General features: G+C 40.0%; 3 protein-coding genes across 4 annotated transcripts in view; 1 reads left to right on the forward strand and 2 right to left on the reverse strand.

Moving 5' to 3' along the window:
* Positions 1-122: 122 nt before the first annotated feature.
* On the reverse strand, positions 123-23878 carry ANP32B (acidic nuclear phosphoprotein 32 family member B). The gene is made up of 7 exons (XM_039856086.1): positions 23513-23878; positions 14447-14596; positions 11020-11142; positions 5301-5490; positions 2841-2965; positions 1789-1858; positions 123-572 (listed from the first exon to the last, which is right to left on the reverse strand). The coding sequence occupies exons 1-7, from the start codon at positions 23564-23566 to the stop codon at positions 505-507; spliced, it is 780 nt and encodes a 259-aa protein (XP_039712020.1). The 5' UTR covers positions 23567-23878; the 3' UTR covers positions 123-504.
* LOC120597537 (collagen alpha-1(I) chain-like) lies at positions 19016-23166 on the reverse strand. Its single transcript, XM_039856075.1, has 2 exons — positions 21891-23166; positions 19016-21821 (listed from the first exon to the last, which is right to left on the reverse strand). The coding sequence occupies exon 1, from the start codon at positions 23153-23155 to the stop codon at positions 22175-22177; it is 981 nt and encodes a 326-aa protein (XP_039712009.1). The 5' UTR covers positions 23156-23166; the 3' UTR covers positions 19016-21821; positions 21891-22174.
* HEMGN (hemogen) overlaps positions 22575-23905 on the forward strand; it is a 43667-nt gene continuing 42336 nt past the window's right edge. Inside the window, exon 1 of one of the 2 annotated variants that reach the window (XM_039856064.1) lies at positions 22575-22710. The gene's annotated coding sequence lies outside the window, so the exon portion shown is untranslated. Of the gene's footprint in view, positions 22711-23146; positions 23259-23905 lie in introns of those variants that run through there. The other variant, XM_039856063.1, reaches the window with a different exon arrangement.

A 23905-nucleotide genomic window follows, 5' to 3' on the forward strand; every position in this document is an offset into this window, starting at 1 on the left:
TACCAAAGAGGAACATGTTTATTTCACTTAAATTCTTAAAAATACTTTTTTGGCAGTTGTCACATATAATGTCCTAATGTAAAAAAATTTCATTAAAAAGAAAGGCATGAAAAAAAAACAGACCCAAAATGTTAAGATTTTATTTACAAAGCTTCTTTGTTGTACAGAAAGTAAAAATGCTGTTACAATCTTGGTGTAACTGGTAGCCACAGACTGTTGACTCACCAATCACAGCTATCCACGCTACAGCAAGAGTCTTACACAAAAACCTAACAACGCTTACAATTTTGTTGGGGTGAAGTTCCCAAGCTTGGTGGTGGATTTCCAAGAGGGACTAAATGGAGGAAGCGGAATGTCACAGGAACTATTCTTTGGCTCTTTGGGTGGGTGGGTGTCCTGGGGTTTGTATCACAGCTACTTTTTTTTTTTTTAAACAGCTACCAAATCCATATGAGCAGTCCAACCAATACTGAACAGTTCTTTTTTTGCAGGTTATTTGGACTCTTAATCATCTTCTCCTTCATCATCTGTTTCTCTCTTCCTCTTTTCACCTTTCCCGCTTTCTTCCTCCTCTGTATAACAACAAAAATTCACTTTGAGACAATTGAAGAGCATTTTGCCTAGGTTATTGCTAAGGGAGATAACAGTAATGAATTTTTTGGTGGTTGGGAGATTTAAAAAAAAGATGTAAGCTTGATCAGATCAATATGTTGTTAATGTATTGATTTTAAAATACATAGTGACCACGGAACCAAGACAGCAAAGTTAACCCAGTTTCCTCACTTTTAAGTTGCAGTCTTCCAAATGTTTCTTACACTTGTTGGTGCCAACAATGAGACATTAGCAGTTATTAAAATGCGTACCAAGAACTTCAGTGTTAGCTAGCTTGTATTTGACCCATGCTCGCTAACAACTGACCTTGGGCAGGCCATTTAACCTCTTTAATCCTGTTTTCTTATTTATAAAATGGGAACAATGGTACTACCTTGAGAGGGTTATTCTGAGGATTAAATGAGAACACAAAGTATTTAGCCTAGAACATGGTAAGACACAAATTGTAGCAAGTTAATATTAACTAAAGAGATTTCTTAGACTCCTTGGGTATTTGAGACACAGAGACCTATACATCAGTTTTTCAACTAGTAAAAATTCATGGCTATTTCAAAGAAGTTAACTAAATCTGCATCAAATTATATCCCAAAAAGCTCCTTGAAGGCAGAAACCAGGTCCTAAGGATTGTTTTATCAGTGTAAATTAGTCTAGTGCCTGGCACACAGAGCAGATGCTGACAAAGTATGAACCAATGGAAAGCAGAACAAACAACCTGGTAGTCTGAAACCTACACAAGCATGAGAGTCTGTGCTTTCAATGAGTATTAATAGGTATTTCACTGGTTTTGATTGTGGTGGGGAAAGGAAAGGAATAACACTGATAAATCGGAAAGGTCCTTTATATATATCCTGCAAAAATTGTGATCCAATTAAGACTTTTTTTAATGAAAGAATTCCAAACACAGAAACCTCATGCCTGGTAGTAACACAAATGATGGGGTCTAAAAACACAATTCGAGTCTGGGGACTCAGAGACATTATTAATCACCACAGAGCAGGAGCAGGGGAGCTGCACTAGCACAGATGCACTGACAAGGCTATATAAAAGTGCCTGTGAAGGGCACCAGGGCAAAGGGCATTTTATTTTTTTCTCAGTGGTTCCAAATTCTAAATTAATTGATGGCCCCCCCCCAATTTTTAATTAAGGAGGACACCAAAGTACATGCATTAGACCCACCTTCATCCTCGTCCTCATCCTCATCGTCTTCATCTTCATCAACTTCTCCATCATGTCCAAAGTCTTCATCCTAAAGAATGGTAAACAGCATGCCATTATACAAAAAGAAGTATAAAAATATAATTTCCCAATGAATGTGACAATCCATCAAGGAGAAAACTGTAATGTTATTTTTATCTACTTTCATGAATTGAGATTTGTTTTTCTTAATAAGCTTAATGAAAAATTTTCTTTAAAAATTGCTTTTCAGAAGCATTTTATTTGCCAGACATGTTTAATTAATATACAACTTGTAATGGATAATTCAAGATATGATTTTAAAATCTTGACTTTCAAAGTAGGTTTGGACAAAGATTTCTACAGTACTGTTCTTATAAAAAGCTTCTTTCAGGAACTTAATTTCATTAAACACCTGAGACTATACAAATGTTCAGCCTTATTTCTGTACTAAAGAATATGCTTTTTGATGACCTCTAACTTTGTTGACTTGTTTTCACAAACCTTCTTGAGGGTCAAAGTTAAGTCACTCCTTTCTCCTATCTTCCTATGGCATGCCGTTCCTCAGAAATACTGTATTATTAGGTGTTCCATTAAACTAGACTACCTACTATTTCAGGTCAGGGCCACATTTTTATTTAACTACATCCCCAGCTCTAACACAGGAGGCATATATTTACTGAATTAAGCTGAATATACAAGAACAAAATCAGACTTGGTAAACATTACCTTTCTTTGAATACAAGAAAGGGATGGACATACCTTCAATTTCCAGTTTTCTCATCCTACTGAGTAATACTCAACTCGTTGCTTCCTCCCAAGTTAAAGGGTCAAAACCTATCTTGCGGAGCCAAGCGCTATGTCCAGTTAGCATTCAGTAAACATTCTATTTAGTATTTATTAAAAAGGGGACCAAGAGCTCAATTAATCAGACTGATATTAATCTACTTGCAAGTATACTAATTTCTTCAGAAGACCTTTTTCTTTTCTTCTTTTTTTAAAATTCACACTTTGAACTATAAATAGGAAGCAAGACAGCAAACAGTTGCACTGACCTCCCCACTGACTTCATCTTCATCCTCTTCCCCTTCTACGTCATCATCTTCATCTTCATCCTCTTCGTCATCAAACTCTTCATCCTCACCATCCTCATCGTCCTCGTCTTCCTCATCTTCTCCTTCTGAAAACAGTCCAAAAGGAATTCATTAAATACCCTAATGTCTCATGGGGCATGCCTGCTAAGGTGTTGGGGAACTGTGAGTTGGTCCACAGGACAAATAAACCAGTCACCTTCTCTTTCTCGAGATGCTGCAGCTCATTCCCTTTGTCCAGAGTCCCATAAAACCTAGAGGCCAGGACTCCTGATGAACTATTACAGATGTACACTATAATACTTACTGATGAACTGATACAATGTCTGAGATTCACTTCAAAGTAGAAAAAGGGGAAGAAGGTGGTGGGGGGTACTGTATACATATAAAATAAGATCAGCCATGAACCAGTAATCATTGAAGCTCAGTCATGGGAACATGAAAGTTAGTTTTACTATTTCTACCTTTGTCTATGTCTAATAGAATTTTTCCATAATAAGAAAGTTACAAAATAATGAAAGAAAACAAACAAACGAAGAAACAAAATTCTCTGAGGTAAGGGTACCACTACAAAGCCAGTTGCCCAAATCAGGAACCTGGGAGAAAGAGAGGGAGGCAGAGTGAGAGAGGCACCTGCATCCTCTGTCTCTACTATTTTTGGTGCAGGCCTCTAGTCAAGCATTTCTTACCACTCCTGGTCCTGGAGTTTGCTGTACTCTCGCCTGCCTCCTGCCTCTGCATGTTCTTTCCTTTCTTCTCCGCTAGGCTAACACTGACTCAACCTTTGAGTCTCAATTAAAAAATCACTTCCTTAGGCAGACTTGCCAGACCTTATCCCAGCTCACGTTCTCATACAAGCACCTGGTGCTTCTCTATTACTGCACACTTTGCTCACTTCTGTTTATTAGTTACGAATATTTAACATTTTCTTCTTAGTAAACAGTAAGCTCCACGAGGACAGGAACCATGTTTTTTTATAAACTATTTCTCACAATCCCTGGCACATAAGAATGCTCAAATATTTGTTGCCTGATTGATCTTCACTCTCAGGAACTGCCCTCCACCCTCCAAAGAATATCCTTTACAGGCTCTTGCATGTGTGGCCTTTCAACCTGTTTAAGGTGAATTTAAATAGACAACAAAAGGCACAAAGGGTTTTTAGGAACCTGTGCTGAGGGGAATAAGTGACGTAAACATTTGGATGAGGTAAGATGTCCTAGTCTGTGTCCACTTTATCAACTTCTCATCTCTTTTTTTTGCCTTCTCTCAAATCTCCTGCAAAACGAAACTGTAAAAATGCTTCTGGAGTACTATACTAATAATTGCATCCAAGCTGCCTGATTTTCCTCCTGCACTTTTCTTAATCATTTGTCTTGCGTACCTTATATCTTAAAAAAAAAAAAATTTAAAATAATGCTTCAAATACAATAATACCACAAATCTGAGCAACGTCAAGAATGCTATAATGTGTTTTCTTCATGCTGACATGTGAAAACTAATTGCTCTGCTTCCTCTAAGCCAGTTGGAGGTGAGAAACCATTTATCCTAAAAGTAACTCAGAGTAAACATGTCACTGTGCAAGGAAGGCACAGCTGATTAGGAGGGATATTTTGGGTAAAAAATATTCGAAGATTCTTAAAGATAACTGGATGTAAAAAAAAAAAAAAACTTGATCAAATGTCAAAAATAGAAACTATATTCATTATGTCCAGAGATTATTTTCCTTATTAATGAAAACCGTAATCCAATATATAGTACTTTGAAATCACTACGTTCTTAAACTCTAGTCATAAAATAAAGGCAGGAAAGCAATTTTATTTATATTTGGACATAAACAAACATGTACCAAGTACCTACTAAATGTTGGGTCCTGTGAATAAAGAGAAAAAAGACAGTCCTACCCAAGAAGATAATCATGACACAGTTGGAAGGGACAAGACTAGCAGAGACTGACAAGTGCTATCAAAGAGGTAAGTAAGCAAAGGGCTGCTCTAGAATGCAAAGAAACCTAATCTAGCTCTCACGGGTGTCAGGAAAGGCTTCCTGGAAGTGTTGAAAAAGCTGAATTTGTATGGATGACTGGGCAGTAAATAAAGGAGAAGAGCTAGACGGAAACTAAGAGACATGAAATGATGGTCCTTTAAGTAAACTGTAAACCACAAGTATTTCAATGGGTGGAGTAGCCTATAATCTGTAGGATCCAAATTCAAGACTAATTAGCTAACAAACATTTTTTACTTGGTATCATTTGAAGGCTTCAATGTCCCAAGAGCTTATTAAAATTAAACAGATATCCTAGTTCCAAAATTCAATGGAATACCTACATGCATGGATATATTTTTCTCAACAGCAAGAATATTCATTAGCTTTATCAGGACCCTTAAAAGGCAGTCATTAGGTTCACTGGACGTTGTGCCCACTCACCTTCATCATCCTCTTCTTCATCCACACCATCCACCTCGGCATCTGAGTCAGGGGCTTCTCGATCCTCTCGGTCATAGCCATCCAGGTAGGTCAGCTGGGGCAGAAGCTTGAAGACACTCTCTCGGTAGTCATTCAGGTTAGTAACTTCACAGTTAAACAGATCCAGGCTTTTCAGACATTCCAACTTTTTCTGAAAAGGATCAAAAATACATCTCCTAAACCAAAGGAATGTAAGCAACAAACTCATCTCCTAAAGAGGTAAAATTCTAGGCTCTGTATTGTTAGCTACTACCCACTCTGCCTTGTACACAGGAAAACAACTTAAGTCCTTTGCAACCTTTATGTTAGAGGCCACTACATTTTCACTAGTTTTTTCCTTCTACATCTACCTATCTCTAAGAACTGTCTTTTTCTGGCAGCATTAGTCTTAAATATAAATTTCAAAAAGTACTGGGAGGGGGAGGGCAAAAAAAAAAGTTACTAAAACTGGATCTTTTCAGTTTTGAGACAAATCACAGAATTTAATAAATTTGGTTCAAAACTAATGTTAAACATTTTAGTAATCAAATGGCCAATAAAAACTTATTGGGTATTAAGCATAATCTTCAATGTTCTAGGGTAGTAATATGGGGAAAAAATTCATTCATTTTATTGACTCAGTATTTGTGATTTCTATTTGAGCACACAGATGTGAAATATTAGAGAATAGAATATAATAAAGCACAAAGTGTGGTGATGCAGGTATTTTCCAGGAAGACAGGATTCAATACATGCTGGGGAAAAGGAAGGGAAACTTAGTTCAAACTTAAACAGAGAAACATTACACTCTTTTCTTAATAGTCACTATCACCAGACTTTTCTGATATAAAATTCTTCCGGTTTTACCATACCTTGAAACTCTGTTGCAATATCTCATTTGTTTGGAACCTGTTTTTATCTATCTATCTATCTATCTATCTATCTATCTATCTATCTATCTATCTATCTATCTATCTAAAATAGTTAAAATCTAAAAACCGGACCCAAGAAAAGTTTTTTGAATAGTCCAAGTGGATAGGAAAATGTCCCTGTATTTTATGCAGATCTTCATTTGTTATGACATCAGTGATTAGTACTTCAACCCCAGGTCTATTAAGTTTTGATGAATTAAGAGATTGAGAGGGCAGAGATCGTATTACAGACAAGTAAAGAGAGCAACGGAAAGTGACAGCAGACCCTCTTAGGGTAAAGAGGAGAGAGCATAAAGGTACTGCGTTTTAGAATAGGGGCTATAAGCCCAGAGGGCATATGCTATATATAGCTTCATAAATGTAATTTTTAATGGTTCTGAATGAAGAGAAAAAGCCTGGTATTCTCTAATCAAGTAGTAATAAAAAATATTAAGAGGATCTCTAAATGAATTTAAGCTTCAAAAACTAAATGTTGATGCTTAAAGGCTTTGATGCTTTATTGGAAAAACAATCTCAACATTCACAAAGACCTGAGATAGAATGCAGATGAAACAAAACCCTGTCGTCAGGACTTGGGTTTTCTGTGTAATTCTAGAGAATTACAAAATGATATGGAAAACTTTGCTCTAAAATAGGACTTGGCAAAAAGATGGTCTGCTGGCCCATACCGGCCCATTGCCTGTTTTTGTAAAATAAGTCTTACTGAAACACAGCCACACTCGTTTGTTTATATATTACATATGGCTTCTTTTGTGTTTTGATGGCAAAGTTGGGTAGCTGTGACAGAGAATGTATAGCTTACAAAGCCTAAAAGATCTATTACCTTTAGAGGAAAGTGTTGCTGATCTATGCACTTACAGAATCTTCATTTCTCTGGTCAAAGATGAGGTTCCCACACTTGTTTTATTCTCACTGAGCAGCCCTTGGAAACAGGGCCAGACAGGGAACGCAAAGCAGGGTTATAGGAACAGGCAACCAAACTCCTCAAAACACCAATGATCCAGGAGTGTGTGGATCAAATAATGTACTTCTGTTCTATACATCAGTTCCTCGAGGTCTTAAGAAAGCTGTCTCCAGTCCTTTTCATCATAGGGAGAGCTGCTTTTATGTCATGTAGCTTTCAGAGTAGGTTGCCCACTGGGCAGGCCCTGACTTCCAGAAGCCCAGGTATGAATTCTTGCCAAAGAGGAAAAGAAAGGCTGAAATACCACTCCAGACAACTAGCTAGCATACTGGGAACTCTTTTCTCTTCACAAAAGGTAGACTCTATAACCAGCTAAGATACAACCATAAGTAAATTTACACAGCTTTCCTAAAGAGGCTCAGTCTAAAAATTCTTTGCTCAAAGGAATGAGCCACGTACTTCTGAAAATTATTCCCTAGAAATGAAGGCACAAAAATGCATACAACCCCTGCTCTACAGTGCCCCAAGCCCCTGCTCTAGCTGTATTGACTATCCCAGTATACAGGGCCTCCAAAGCTCTCCTGGTTCTGAATCTTTATAAATCTCTGAGATTTTTGGTTACTTCTTGAGAAAGGACCCATTATAATTCAGACATGCCAAATAGTATGCTAGAAAACCAAGTGAAAGTAAATCGACAACAAAATCCCCAGTAACTATAGTATCTTAGAATTGTTTAAAGTATTAAAATTATACTTTAAGGCCTAAAATACACTATACAGATCATTCAGAATCCCAATGTAATGTCTAAATACTGCTAAAAAAAAAAAATCACAACTACATCATACCAGAAATTTGGCCTAAAACTAATAGGCTAGCCATAATAAACATTAAACATTTTATTAACAATAATTTTGCTTGCCTTCTTAGAATTTAGAAGGGCTTTGGGGGATGGTTTGGATGGCCCAGGTCTCTTAAAAAAGGTGTCCAAGGAAGTTTGAATTGATGCCTTCTTTGTCTCTCGATTAATGTCCCTGTAGCAAGTAGAGGCATTCACAATCATTGCAGTGGCTGTAAGAACTGGGCTCAACGGAGGTGTTCAAAATGTATGTGGTTAATGAGGATGAGGATGGTGTTTTTCCCCACTGAAGAATATTTTCAGAAGTGAAAATGGACCCCAACATTTCCCCCTTTCACCTTCTACAGTTTTATTTTATTCCAAGTTCTAATTTCAGGAGACCTACCTAGCACCCCCAGGAATCTGAGTAGCCAGTTCAGAGAAGGATGGGAGCTTGGGCTTTTCCAGATAGCCTTGGATGTGCAGCACTGTGGCTCTGTCATAGGTTAACCAAGTGTGTGACTCTGGACAAGGGATTTAGCCTCTCCCAAGCCTCAGCTTCCTCATGTGTAAAATGAGGGCCATGCTATTTCTAGCTACTTTGCAGATATGTTCTTTGAGAGTTACTAATGACATAATATACATAAAGCATCCACTACAGTGTATGGTACATAGCAGCTCCTCCAAAAATGGTAAATACAACATTGAGTATTTCTCATTCTTCACTGTATCAGGGAACTGAGGCTTTCATAGCCACCAAAGGGCCCTCATACATCACTTACCAGGTCAGAAACAGCCAAGCAAACAGCTTCCTCATACGATTTGCTTCTGTTCTGCCTCTGTGTGCTAGAGTAGCGGTCCCCAACCTTTTTGGCACCAGGGACTAGTATTATAAGAATCTGATGCCTAACAATCTGAGGTGGAGCTGAGGTGGTGATGCCAGCGCTGGGGAGCGGCTGCAAATACAATGAATCTTCGCTCACCCGCCTGCCACTCACCTCCTGTTGTGGCCCATTTCCTAAGAGGCCATTGACTCTAACAAGCCAGTAGTACTACGGCAAAGGCTTCTGATGGAAACATCAAAGACGACTCGGGTTGCCATGAGAATTAGGCAAAAGCCAGTAATCTAGCTTGGAAAGGTACTGCCTAGTACTCTGTTCTATAAAATAGGGATTCCTAGGCTCTCGGTAACCCCGAATTGACAGGCCTGTCATTAACACATAAACAATAAAGTCTTGGTGTAGCTAGCTATCCGACTTGGGAGATCATCAGCACTTAATTTGGTGATCCTGTTGGAATTCCCAGATAAGGTTAATTTGGATATGGAATAAATCTGCAGGGAAAAGCTAAAGAACAGGTCCCAAGAGCAGAAGAAAGAATGGTGGACTTGGATTTGAATCCGTCCTCTGCCTTTTTCCTGTGGCCATTTTTTAAGCACTCTAAACTTGGTTTCCTCATCTCTAAAATGAGGATGCAATGGGCAACTGTTAACGTCCTTGAATACAGCAAAACTCAATGTTTGCTTAAACACTGGAAATGGACATTGGTTTGGAGGAAAAGAATAGAACTAGTAAAAATGAGGGAGCCTAAGTGTCTGAGTATATATATAATAGAAAAAAGGAGCAAAATCCACGGAGCTAAGGTAAGAAACATGCTCCCAACATTTATAAGAAATATGAGCTAAATGTGGTCTACTTAGTGAAACATACAAATAAAGTGACTCAGTAAAAGATAATTAAATCCACATTGGAGCAGTGCCTCAATCAGGAGGGAAAAGACCCCGTAATTCTGACAGGAAAGACTCTTCACTGAAAGAAGTCACAATTTAACTCTATCTTCCATTGAAATATCAATAGAACATTCTGTACAAGTGATGTGAAATCCAAATATTGCAATATAATGTGACATCAGAACAGACATAACAGAGGATGTCTTATCCTCTTGGGTTCTGCTCTTCTGGATCATGAAAGACAGCTATCTACTACATAACCCTCTCCCAATTAATGTTTGCAAGCTGTGTCAAATGGAAATATTGACTTTATGTATCCAGTACAAACACACAGAAGCCATAGGCGTCTTTGGGTAGTATGAAACAAGTTTTGAGTTCCGTTAGCCTTATTAAAATGGAATTCTACCTGTATGCCAAATTTATGGCATACAGGTAGAATACTTAGGGAAAACAGTCATTTAACAATCTTGAGTTCACAGAAATTTCCAGATGGCATCCAAAAAAACAGCCCGCATGGCTGCCCACAACCTACATTAACCCCTACTTTCAGAAGCTCTTTTCTGAACACTACAACTTCTAGATAGACTGGACCCCCATTAGCACAGCCTCCCAATTTACAAAGCAAAGTGTGTTATCTTATTCTATTCTCAGAACTCCTAAATGAGGTAAGGCAAGGATTATTGTCTTCCCTGCTTCCACAAGTGAGGAAACTGAGGCCCAGAGAGAAGAAACAATTTGCCCAAGGTCACACAGCAAGTCTATAACCCAATTGGCACTTAAACTTAACTTTCCATAGCTTATCCCAGTATGTAAGACTGAGGAGGACTGTGGGGTTCCCATGTAAAACTGGGCAACAGTGATCCAGCTAGAGCACCAGATCACAAATTAGAAGACCTAAAACTTACTGCAACTGTCCTTGGACTTCCATTTCATCTACAATTCAGGTATACCACCCAATATAGATAGTTTTTTCTATAAAAGTATAGAATAGCCTGGCCAGTCTGGGGGAAAAATTTAAAATAAATGTTGAATTTCATAAATATATGAAATTTTAAAAAGACAAAAAAAGAATTCTCCTTTCAAGGAAGCCACCACAGTATCAGGCAGGGAGAGCAAAGTCATAGGAACACATCTAACTAGAGAGGCTCTGACCTTGAAAACTGTACTCCCCATAAAGAATTAGAATAAAAAGCTATCACTTTGTCAATGAATAATTATTTCCAATCATTTCCCTCACTATAAAGAATTATGAAAATGAAAATGACCAATAAATCCTGGATTCCAAATTCTCAATTACTTACCAAAGGTTCCAAGGTGCTGATATCTTTCAGTTTATTTCCACTTAAGTTAAGATGTGTGAGATTTGGAAGTTTTTCTGCCAACATATCCAGACCCCCATAAATTCTATTGTCACTGAGCTCAAGCTGCAAGAGAAAATGCAGACAGCACAAGCACAAATACACAGAGAAACATATCATTAAGGTGTTCCAAAGAGCAAATAGTGTTCTTTAATACTTATCAAGTTCAAACAATCTTTAATTTTATTAAGGCATGTATGTTCATTTTGTTTGATTAAACCAAATAAGTAGTTTACATATCTCAGCAACATTTTGGGGGAGGAGAGACAGGACAAGATGAGAAGAGTTGTGTTTTCTTAACCAGCTGCTAATTATAACAGTTTGCTCAAGAACTGGGCCCTAACATCAGTGAATACATTTTCTAACCTAAAAAGTGGGTCAAAGCAAATTAGAATTCTTTGAGAAGCTGTAATACCCTATACCTGCCAGGAAGGGTAAATGGCCCATGCATTCTAAAGAGCTTACTGTGTGTGCCAAGCAAAGCTTGTTATGCCCACTTGAAACCTAATCTGGTTCTGTACAGTGCTGACATACTGTGGGGTTCTACATCTGGAAGCCACCAGGGACTGTTGCTCTGAAGATTACCAGAAGAGTACAGGCCCCAAACCAAGCCCTTACAGAAGGTCCATGACCTAAGGAAAAGGAGTTGGGCAACAGCTTCAGGGTTGACACAACCAATTCCCCAGAGGCCACTTCTTGCATAAACCTGGCCTTTATAAAAACCTGCTCTAATTTCTTAGCTGCAGGTCAAGTGGTAGCATAGCAAGTGGTGTGCCAATGAAGGAATGAATCTTCAGAAAGGAATATTCGAATCTTAGAATGAAAGAAATTGAAGCCTGGAAAAATTAGATGGTTAAGGGCATCTAATTTAAACTCTTCATTCTGCAGATGAGAAAACTTAGGCCATACAGCTTGTTTCAATTCCCTATTTTGAGTGCCAACAACAATGGTTAACTGTATCCAACCCTTATATAATACTTAAGTGCCAGGCACTATTTGAAGCACTAGAAATACATGAACTCACTTGATCTCACAATAACCCTATGGGATAGGTAGAATTATTACCCCCATTGATAGATATGGAAAACAAACTACAAAAAGACTATGTAACATGCCCAAGATCACAGAGCTGGTAGTGGTGGACCTCTGAAGCCGGCAGGCTAGCTTAAGAAGCCATGCCCTCCCCACTATGCTACGTATCTAGAATAGCATGAAACCATCATGTAATTTAGTGTACGGCATACAATGAAATGAACATATGATGCAGAACAGAAGAACTTTAAAAAATTTATTCACTGAAAGAAATGAGTTTAGAAAACAATTCAAGTCTGCTGCTTAAGTGTTAAGTACTTCAGAAGAGGAGATAGCAACATTCCCCCCAAAATTTTTCTGCCAATGGGATATTCCTGTCAAATATCTAATCATGGTCTAGATTTAAAAATCTAAGTCTATAATAAACAAAGACTCAAGTGTTAGCTTTATTGAGATATTAGTACATCAAAATAAAGAGAACATTTCCTTTGGTTGGTTAGACTATCAGACATATGTAATATTCATGTCCTTTAAACACGAATATCTTAGGGAGCAGAGAGATAAGGCAATCCACTCATGGATTTAGTGGTATATTTATTTTGAAATGAAAACAATATGTAAATTTAGGAAACCTGTGACATGTATACACTAATTTCCTTCAGATCCTGTTTCTTGTTAAAAAAAACACCTGTGCTCTAGGGTAGGAAGAAAATAAAGTCCACATAAGCTGTGAGAACATCTAATCTGCCTTTGTTTGATTTACTGATGTCTCCACTGCTCTCTCACTAATGCTACAAGTAATTGATTAAGACTTCAGGATTTGATAAAGCCTCTACATAGATGGTCACCGATACATTTACTTTCTGAATAATTCTGATAATACAAAGATCACAGTAATTCAGGTAAATGTATCAGGATGCCAGGAAAATAGAACCCAAAACACATAATACTAAGATCTGCTAGCATCAAGTTTATGTAGATAGATGCTAAAAAGTCATCTATTGTTTAATGGACTAATCAGAGCTTCCAGTGTCACCTGTAACCCATGCAAATAAAAAGATGACACTTGAATCTCTAAGGTAGATACTTATCAGAAGAAAGGGAAAAATTTACCAATTGAAATATAACAAGATTCTTTCAGATAGGAAGTAGGTCACCCTGAAACTCATAAGGATTGCTTGAGCATTTATTATCTAAATAAAGCAAATAAGTAAAAAGAGTTTCTGGTTTTTAGTTCACATACTTAACCAAAAAATAAGGCCCTCAGGATTTAAAAGCAGCTATAGGAACAGCTTACCTGCCTTTTGCCTAAATTTGATTACAGATTTCTTTCTGTAATTTTTTTAAACATAATTTTTAGACAAATTTAACATAAATTACCTAATAAAGCGAACACCAAAACAATATAGAATTCTACAACAATTACATGACCACATACCTTTCCATATGTAATGGAAAAGGCACTGGGTTGGGAAATCGGAGATATGGGTTGTGTTTTTGGCTCTAGCAGTAACCACTTTTGTGGGTGGCTTTAGGCAAACTACTACACCTTTCTGGGTCTACTGGTATGTCTGTAAAACAAAGGGTTAGGCTAGAAGATCAAAGTTTCTTCTAGTTTTGATATTCTGCGGCTCTGTGACAGTTAAATGTGCAAGAACAAGAGAAAACACCTTTGGGAGAAGAGTTGGAAGAGGACAGTGGTTAGTCTATAATTAAACCAATAAAGCACTAACTATGTATGGGCCATCATCAGATAAGATAGGAAAATACAGAAGCTTTTTTACAATAAATTTTTGCAGTTAGTCACATTTTAAACTTCTAGTCATTAAAAATTATTATGCAATGGGTTTGAATTATCATAAAGACTACAAATCTGAAGTCTTTACTACTTAAACTCATCCTTAATCTACAAACATAAAACATGAAGAGTGGTAAGCACCTGTGGTTCCTAAACCAGAACATACTAAGAACAAAATGTATTTAACATTATAACAACAAATATATAATTAATAAGTAATAAATTATTCACAAAATAATTAGTCTTCATAACTATTATTTATTGAGCACACAACATGTATTATTTCCAAACATCACAGCAATTCTGTAAGGTCAGGTGGTATCACCAGTTTATAGGTGAGGAAATTGAGCCTTAGAGAGATTAAGTAACTGCAGCAGATCACCCATCAGGGAAATGATAGAGCTGGAATTCAATCCCAGATATGCCCATTTCCAAAGGCTATATGTTTTCCGCTACACTAAATGCTTCCTTCTAGGTAAAATCATATATTTTTCCCTTCCCAGGATGGTTCTCTTTTACTGTTAAAGAAAAAGCACCTACCTTTTTCAATTTAGGTAGTTTGGGGAGATTTGAAACTGAAATCAAGCCTACATTTATTAAACTGAGGAACTCTAAGTTCACAAATTCAGCTGTTAAGCCCTCAATTTTCCCATCATTTGATTTGCAGTTGTCCAGGACAAGTTCTCGAACCTGTGGATGACAAAAAGTAAAAGTTTTCAAAAACACAGAGAAAAAGAACAAAAAAGCAAACGCCGACCATAAATACTCAACAAAAACAGCCACATACAGGGTCAGCCCCTACTTAGACCTAGATCGCAGTTATAAATAAGTGAAAAATGATTAAGCCTTTAGTAACAATATACTAATAGATATCTAAGAGTGGAATGTTACACCATGGTATAAATAAAGATTTAAACTCTTTCCTTTCCACGGACAGAAACTACAGTTCTTAAGATATAAATGAAGAAACTATATCCCCCCATATTCCTTTTCCCAAGTCTATTCCCCAGGGGGTAACTTTAACTACAAATGCAGGGTGAAGATACAGGCCGCCCCTCCTCCCACCCTCCGCTTTTTTAGGCTGAGTCTACCTCAAGACTCAGGAGGTTGTCACAAGGAAAAAAAGAAAACTTTATTTTTTTCTATCAAGATCACTAAGAAATGGAATATTACTCAGCCATAAGAAGAAATGAAATACTGCCACTTGCAACAACATGGATGGACCTTGAAATAATCATACTAAGCAAAACAGAAAAGGTTGAAAATCACATGATATCATGTATGTGGGATATAAACCTAAAAGCAACAAATGAACAGGACAAACAAACAGAGACGCATGGACATGGACAATGGACTAGTGGTTACCAAAAGGGAGGGGGGAGGGAGAAAATAAAAAAATAAGATGTTTAAAAAAAAATTATATATATATAATATGAAAAAAACAAACTGGCATTAAAATAAAAAAAGATCACTAAGAGATTTTGGCAGCACTACACATTTCCACTTGTTTTATTAATCTTTACTAAGATTACCTTGACACTAGCAAGGGGTCAAGACGCAAAAGGGATTAATTCAAAACAAAGATCGATTTGGGTTATATGTGAGAAAATATTTCTAAGGGAGAGAACTATTAGACAATAAATTAGGTTCCTTTTTCAAACCATAAAATCTTCTTTGGATGTCCTGAAATTCAAAACTCAAATCCATCCAAGGGTATCACATCTGAAGATTTTGAATTCTGAATACTTAATAAACAGTCTACTGTGTGAATAACTACCATCAAAATCCTTATTGCCAATTCTCACCCTATGGCTGACTCTGAAACTTGCAACTTTTTTTAGTGCATTTTGCTCAATTTACAGCGATGCAAATTAGTTATAATGGCTAAAGGCTTTCGTGCAGTGTATCTACCAAGTTTAATAGCATTAATCAAGCATGTATACAGAAGGGAAATGCTGCTGGTTCTCAAGTAAGAATAGGAGCTAGTTTTTATCCTCCCATACAGAATCCAAGGATCCTAGTCTAGTAATTGCTATCATTTATGGAGAACCTACTTGTTATCCTTTGCACCACCAACACCCTCCCCCTATTCACAGAGAAGGAAACAGATTTATAGTCAGTGATACCCACAACACCACAACTTCTCACTTGCTTCTTCAGTACTTCTCACTACTCTGTCTACTTCCTCCTCAAGCCCTGGTTTCAGTCGGGATGCATGTAGTCCTATTATACCTTTTTACTTCTTTCCTTCCACTTTTCTCTAGATCCTCTGCCATTCTTCCCTCTTCTGATGAAGATCAGTACATCTGAAAACTTAAAGAGGTCAACCGAGGAGAGCTGGGCTCTGGAGACAGATGCCTGAGATCAAATCCTGGCTCTGCCACATATAATCTGTGTGACCTTGGGGAAGTCACTTAACCTCTCTTTCCTCATCTGTGAAGTGGAAAAAAACAGTACCTACCTCATAGAGTTGTTGTAGAGAGTAGTGTTTAGGACATAGTTGATGCTGACAAGTATTCTACGGGAGAAGGGAGTAGGGGAATGATAGAGACCTTTGCTGTTTACTTTATTCATATCTGTACTATATGTTTTTTTTTATAAACACATATTTTTGTATTTAAAAAAATACCAACAAACCATTAAAAATGGTCAACTGCAATCACTACTCACATAAGTAGTATACTATAATACAACTAAAATGGTCATTTGGTTTGGGAGATTTTCTATGACTATCTCAGACAGAGAATCCAAAATCACTATACAGGAATGACACTAATATGCCTGTCGAAAGCCAAGTGATGAGGATTTAGTCATATTGCCTCTTAAGCCATCTTGCCTCCCAGCTCACTAGGTGAAATTACCTTGTAGACATTTCTCTCAACTAGTAAAATTCTACTTTAACTAAAGTCATCAGACACTGCACTGCCATAAATCATTCAAGTGTGAGTTAGAACATGTTTGCTGAACCAAACAGCAGAACAGGAATCAAGAAGAGGAAACTGGGATTTAAAAAATGTCAAAATGGTTCCAATTTGCTGGTTTAATTGTTGAATGAAGAAAATGGGAGAGAAATTAATTCCTAGGAAGAGGACCAAGGATGGAACCCTGGGGGGCTCTGCAAAAAAACTTGAGAAGAATCAGGAGTAGTACCCAAAGGTGAAACATTAGTTTGAAACACCAAGAAAGGCTTATGAAATAAAGAACAAGAAGTCATTAAAAAAGATTGAAAAAATTAGAAAACTTAAATGCTGATCAACAAGGAACTCATTTTCAGGATATACTGTGGGATGAAAAATGTACAGAATGTATAAGGTTAATTTATGTACTATGTCACATTCACTTTCTTATATGTATATAAACTCTTAGGATTAATCTCTCAGGGAAAGAAAATGTGGGTGGAAGACTTTTCTCTAGATCTTTATTTTATACTTCAAAAATGAGAATATTAACCTATTAAAGAAATAGAGGTAAAGAAAGTCACTGTTAGACTTTAAGCTTCGTCAAGGCAGGGTCATGTCTATTTTAGTTACCACTATATTCCAGTATAAGAAAATGTTAAAAAGGAAAAAAATAGTCATAGGTTTGTTAGAGTACTGCCTGGCGGTTTGTGTCAGCATTGTAGGGGATTAAACAGATGATGAAATGAGAGAACTTGGATATAAGGAGAACCTACTTTCTGATCATAAGCATAATAACATTAATGCAAAGCACATTAATGTTCATCACTATTAGTATTTTGGTATTTTTTTCAGTCTTTGTATATTTTAAATGTAGGTGAGATAAAACTATTAATTAGCTTACTTTAAAATAACTCTGCAATTTTCCCTATTATAAATAATGCCACGATATCTTTTTATGTAAAATTTCTTCTGTAATTAAGATTGTTTCCTATCTATTGTTAGGTGAAAGAATAGAAACATTTGACTGTTACTGAGTTGGTAGTTCTTTATTTAAAATAGCAACCAACCCCCCTTGAACACATTTTTGTGACCTTTCTTGATATGTGAAAATTCTAAGTATTTGTATTTATTTACCTTTTTCCTGAGACTACTATTTTTACCCTACGGAAAAAATAACCCAAAAGAAACACTGATGAAAAACAGACAAGCCATAAAAAATACAAATTGTCAATAAACATTTAAAAAATTGTTCAACTATAAGAAGTAATACAAAGTTCACATTAAGAATGAAATATATCCTACTCTTGTTAGAGGTGGTGCAGCCTTTCCTGTGCAGAAGCAACTGGCTAGTATGAATATAGGTGTAGGTGAGTTTATAAGTGGGAGAGCGAGAAGTTTAAGGAATGCACACGTGAGACCTTTAATTTTCTCCATGAACAAGAGGCAACAGAATTTACTGGGGTGAGTAGGGCAGAGGACTGTATGGTTCAGCAGAGAAAGCATGTCCCTTGACTTTCCCAGGAAGGCAGAGGATGTAGTAAAGATGTGTTACCCCCAGAACAGAGCTCCAGAGGTACAGTAAGAGTTCAAGCCACTGGGGAATAAGGACAGAGCAGAGTGAGAATTACTGCAGAAAGCAGAGACCACACGAGGGTCTCACTTAGTACTGTGCCCAAGGATGACAGGTCTGGAAAGCCTACCATCAGCAGCCTTCTAGCCTGTCTAAAGTTCTAAATAGGACTTTGGTGAAAAAGTATCTTCTCTCAGGCATTGTCGGTAGCAATCTGAGATAATAACTGAGGCTCCCCACTTCCCCATTCCTTCTTGAAGTGTGAAGAGATCCAGACTGCCATGCAAGGAGGAGAACTGTGGAAAAGGGTGCATGGGCTGGGGGGCGAGGGCAGACAGCATATAACCCCATGAACTCCCAAGCTAGATCAAGAATAAACGGGATTATGCCCCAAATCCTCCCACGGCTACTACCTAAGGAGGAAAGGTTGGGAGGCACTTGTACATTTGTGTGTACAACTTAGAGGGCTACTGGTTCAAGAAAGAGGACCAAGATAGCAGGCGTTCTGCTCAAAGATAAACGATTTAACTTTTGGGTCAAATTCACTCTTCTTCATACCTCGTTTTCCAATTAAACTAGCCTTTTCTCAAACATGAATTTAAACATTTAAAAATGAAAAACAAAAATCCATTTCCTACTTTTTGTTTTCTATAACTATCAGCAAAAGTTTTGTTTTCGTGGAAAAATCTGAGCTATATCATAGCCAAGTTATGGGAACTGGAGCTTCAGAGGACATCAAGCGATTTCCCTTCCATCCTCTCCCATTTGCTCTCACTTTCCACTCCCCTGGCTAGTCTAAAAAAAAGATCAATTTTACCTAACTGGTCAGGTGACCTTCCCCAATTATAAGTTATAATTGTTTTAAGAGGACAAAAGTAAGTATAGAGGAATTAGAAGATCATTTTTAGTTATCAATTCTTTTTTTTTCAATTCTTTTAATTAGAGAATATATTATTGTAGTAAGTGAAATAATCCAAAAATGTAGAAAGAGAAAGTAACTCCTGCCACTCTTGCTAATTTCCATCTTGAATTAACCAATGTTCAAACCTTCCACTTTTCTATTATTTTAAAAGAACGTTTTCAAAATGACAATAAAACAAATTTGTATTAATGGTTCTTAAATGTACTACTGCCATGAAGCAAACACCCATACCCTACTGGTGGGTAAAGAAGGGAAACATTCTAAAAAGCAATTTGGCAGAAGACAAAGATTCACATTACATGTTCATTTCAGTACTATTTAAAATGGCAAAAAAAAATCTTCTAACTACCCCATAGAGATGGTTAAATTATGATTTATGCATATATTGACAATGGGGCTATAATAATGACAGAAAGATAAAGATGTTTGCTGTATTTTACTTACATAACTAAATATATGCTACACACCAGAATGTCTAGATGGTAAGATGGGTGTGTGAGATTTCTACTTTTAAAATTTTTGCTTATCTATAGCTACTATTTTCTGGCTCATCTAGATCTAATTTGCCTTCAAGAATATGTATTATTTATACAAGGAAAAACCCAATTAGTTGCTATGTAACCAATTTTTTTTTTTTAGAATATCTCATTGAGCTCAAAATTAAATCACAATAGACTCAACAATAGATGTCAAGTTGGGGAAAATATAAGGAAAACCTGAAATTTTTTTCAGTAAGTTGAGGAAAGACTATTCTTATTTGTGGCATGTGAAATGTCTGTCTAGCATACTGTCCACCAGTGTTGCACAGGGACACAGACTGTGAACCACAGGAACTGCTTGGCTTTCTAACTTAGAATGAAAAAAATCAGAGCTACTATCAAAGCTAGTTGTTCCAAGATGCACAGTTAGCAAGGAAGGTGCTCGTGCCAACAATTTCTGTGGTATGTTCTAGGGCTATACAGTGTGTTCTCAAAGAAGTAACTGACAATACAAATATTTTATATGTAAAATATTTCGTATCCTTACCTATAAGACATTTTTAAATGGTTATCACCATTCTTTATGAAGGTTTTAAAAAGCCATCTTAGTCATTTTTGTTCCACTGAGGACACACCTCTAATATAAAAGGCTGTTTTGGACTCAGAAAAGAATGGAATTATATGTATATTTTAGTCTCTCCCTACTTAATGAATATACCTGTGTTTATTAAGAACAATGATATAGTAACAGGTGAACTGAACCTCTTACCTTGATCTAAGCCTTTGGCCAAAGAACACAAGAAGGTAGTGTTAACAGGGCCATTTGTAAGCCCCCAGATAAAATAACAAAAAAGCCATACACAAAATACAAGCCCATTTGGTCTTATAAAAACAAAAAAATGACAGTCTAAAACGTTCATGATCAAATCTCCACCTACCCTCCTCACTTAGATCTCATTTGATGACATTAAGGTCAATCATGGGATATACTCTTGTGTATTTAAGAGCCTCGTGCCCATACCTTCAATGGAGAAAGAACTTTTTCTTTCCCCAAATGACAAGTCTGCAGGATCCCAGAGGCAGAGGCCAAGACCACTCTCTAAGAGGTGGTCCCACACAAACAGAAGGAATCATGTGACTAGCTGAGTTTGGTTTTAAAGGATTCATTTTGGAACGTCTCATTTTCCTTAAGGATGATGCTTTCATGCAAAAACACTTAACTCCCCTTTTAAATAGTCTCCCTGTCAAAGCTCCTAGGGGAGCCTTTCTTTACCCCCACAATCTTGGCTGGCTCCTGTAACACTCTGGAGGGCAGTGCAACAGGCACCACAGGAGTCTGAAGAGAAGGGGCTGCTCTGTCTTGTTCGCACTGCTTTTCCAGGTCCTGGTATCATGCTGGTACTCAAATATTTATTTAATAAAGCACTGGATTACTGTAGGCCAGTACTGCCATTAGTCAATTGTGGCTTTGAACATTTGAAATGTGGATAGTGCAACTGTCAAACTGACCTTTTAATTTTAATTAAATAGCTACGACTCTGGTCTGTCTATGGCAAGAGGATAAGGTCTAAGTTGATTTCTTGAAAAATTAACACTTGCACTTACTTACATACTTTTAAAAAGCAATGTATTAGTTATCTCGTATATGAAAGAATTCTACGTAGTGGGAACACCAGCCCAGTTACGTTTCCCGGAGGGAGCAACACTGCTCTTAACCAAGTACTTTAACAGTACTTTAGTGCACAAGGAATTCAAATTCTAGATTTGAAAACTTTAAAGAACTATGTGCGTACTTGTCTTCTGGAAATTTGGGCTAAATTTAATTACTCCACATCCTACTGATTTAAAGCTATTCAGTAATAATGTAAACGTCTGAAATTAAGAACTTCTCAAAAAGAACAGAACTCTTCGGGTTTTTGCAGTGTGAAGAGGCTTAACCCTTCAATATACTAGCACGTGGCCGGCACAAAATGTCTGACTCCTAAACAGAAGGGACGAGCATGGTCCCAACCTTAACTTTAAAACCGGGGAGATTCGAGACGCCCTCGCCTTCAGAGCCCCCAAGAACGCTCCGAGGCGGTAGGGCGCCCCGAACCTCATTTGTGGTGACGACAGGGATTCAAAACCTCGTGCACACCTGGTAAACCATGGTTGACTAATTTCCACAAATTGGCAACTTGTTACCCACAGCCAACTGCACAAAACGCGCCCATTGCTAGGCCGGGGCGGGATGGGAGGACTCTGGGGCTTCCCCACTGCCAAAGCGCGCCAGTCACTCGAGGAGGGGGCTCTAGCGGCAGAGGCGCGGCATCCGCGCGTGGGGGGCGGGAACCGTGACCTGGCCCCGGGAAACAGCTCTAGTTCGCGGGGAGGGTAAGGGTGGAGAAGAGTTGATTCTTAAAGGCCCGCTAGCCGCTCACGCAGCCGCGGCCAGCGAGTGCCGGCCTCAGTCGGCCGCACTCGTGCACGTGCGGGGACAGAGGCCGCGAGGCTCGCCCGCAACCCCGGCGCCTGGCCCGGGCGGAGCCGGCCACCTGGCGTTGCCCTTTTAAGAAGGGGGAGGAGGGCAGAAGCGCTCTCGAGAGTAGATGAGTCGGCGGTGGCGGAGCGCGCGGCTCCCGCCAGTGCGCGAGCCTCAGAGAGGCGGGCGGAGAAGCCGCCACGAGCTCGGCCCGGGGAGCGGCGGCCGGCGGCCACCGCCGGGGGCGGGCGGGCAGAGCCGGGCCCGCAGGCCGGCCCTCGCGGCGGAAGGAGACGGGTGCCCGCCAACATGGCGCTGTGTGGGCCTGTGGCGCGCCCCGGCTGGCGCGAGGAGCCGCCGCCCGCCCACACCAAGGGGCCAGCCTCCGGGGCAGGGGCCCCGGGCTCCGCCGCCGCGACGCTAGGGGAGGGCGAAGCCGCTGCCGCCGTCACAACGGGGCCCACCCTGGAAGGTCGGGAGTGGGGAAGGCCCGGAAGGCGAAAGGGAAGCGAGAGAAATGGGGGAGAAAGTTTTATTTTTAGGCTTGAAAAATGGCGGGAACCGCGTCCTTTTTTCAAATTTGGCCTCGGGAGGGGCGGCGGTTGCGCCACCTCCGCTGCCCGGGCTTGCCCCTCCCCCGCTCCGTGAGCGCCAGGCCGCGCCCGCCCGAGCCCCCGGTCTCCCAAGGGGGCTCCCACCTCCCCTCCGAGGCAAAAAGCCCCCTCCTCGCCCTGTAGCCCTGTCCTCGACCGGGCCGACGCCAACCGCGAGACTGGGTTGGGGTGACCCTCCCCGCCTGGCTGAGCCCCCTGCCCGGCCGGCCCGGGGCGCGCAAAGCCCGGCCTGGCTCGCAGCGGGCCCAGCCCCGGCTGGCCGCGCGGCTCCTCAGCAGGCCCGGTCCCCGCCCGGCCGCGCATCCCGGGAGTCTGCAAACATGGCTCCCAGCGTTACACAACCCCCTCCTCCCTCCCTCGCCGCCGGCCACACGCACACACGCTCCTCTGGGAAGGACCCAGGCGGGTGAGGAGCTCAAAGTTTGTTTGCCCCCACCCCACCGCCTTCCCCGGACGGCCGCGGGGGCCCGCGGGCGCCAAAGAGTTAATCCCCGCGCGCTCGCTCCCCCCTCCGCGCCTGCCCGCCTTCCCCTTCCAAGCCCGCGAGTTGCGCCCTTCCCTGCGCCGTGGCCGATGAACCCGCGGCCGGGGCCCCGCAGGTGGCCACCATTACATGCAAGTCATCGGAGGGAGAGGGCGCCCGAAAGGGGCTCTGCTTACAGCTGCCGGGGTTCGGTTCCTCAGCTCCAGGTGGATCCTCCTCTTCATGTCCATGTTTCCCTCTTCCCCCCTCTTCAAACTTAACTTTCCGCGGCGGGGGCGGAGGGGGGAGAGGCGTCCAGGCCTGCGCAGCTAGGGCAGTGGGAAGGGGTCTGCTGGCGACAGAGGCCGGCGGCGCGGTCCCGGGCGGCGGGCGGCGTGCGGCGTGCGGACAGGCGAGCGGAGTCCCCGAAGCCAAGTTACTCACGGGAGCGGAGAGAAACCATGGAGGGAAAAGGGGGCTGGAGCGCAGCGCTGGTCTCACTACCGCCGCCCCCGGCCGCGGCCCCGCACTGCGCTTAAACCGGCAACGCGGCACAGCCGACTGCTCGACTCGGCCCCGCGCGGCGCCGC

Source organism: Pteropus medius, unplaced genomic scaffold, assembly GCF_902729225.1.
Source record: "Pteropus medius unplaced genomic scaffold, Ma_sr-lr_union100, whole genome shotgun sequence".
In the NCBI taxonomy this organism is placed as follows: domain Eukaryota; kingdom Metazoa; phylum Chordata; class Mammalia; order Chiroptera; family Pteropodidae; genus Pteropus; species Pteropus medius.

Bases quoted from the DNA above. Each gene is read 5' to 3' on its own strand.
- LOC120597537 (XM_039856075.1), bottom strand. From the start codon at position 23,155: ATGCGCGGCCGGGCGGGGACCGGGCCTGCTGAGGAGCCGCGCGGCCAG.
- ANP32B (XM_039856086.1), bottom strand. From the start codon at position 23,566: ATGGACATGAAGAGGAGGATCCACCTGGAGCTGAGGAACCGAACCCCG. The intron at 5,491-11,019 runs GTAAGTAATTGA...GATCCTTTTCAG, and splicing joins TCAGCACCTTGGAACCTTTG to AAAAAGTTGGAATGTCTGAA. The intron at 2,966-5,300 runs GTGAGTGGGCAC...GACTGTTTTCAG, and splicing joins TGAAGAAGAGGATGATGAAG to AAGGAGAAGATGAGGAAGAC.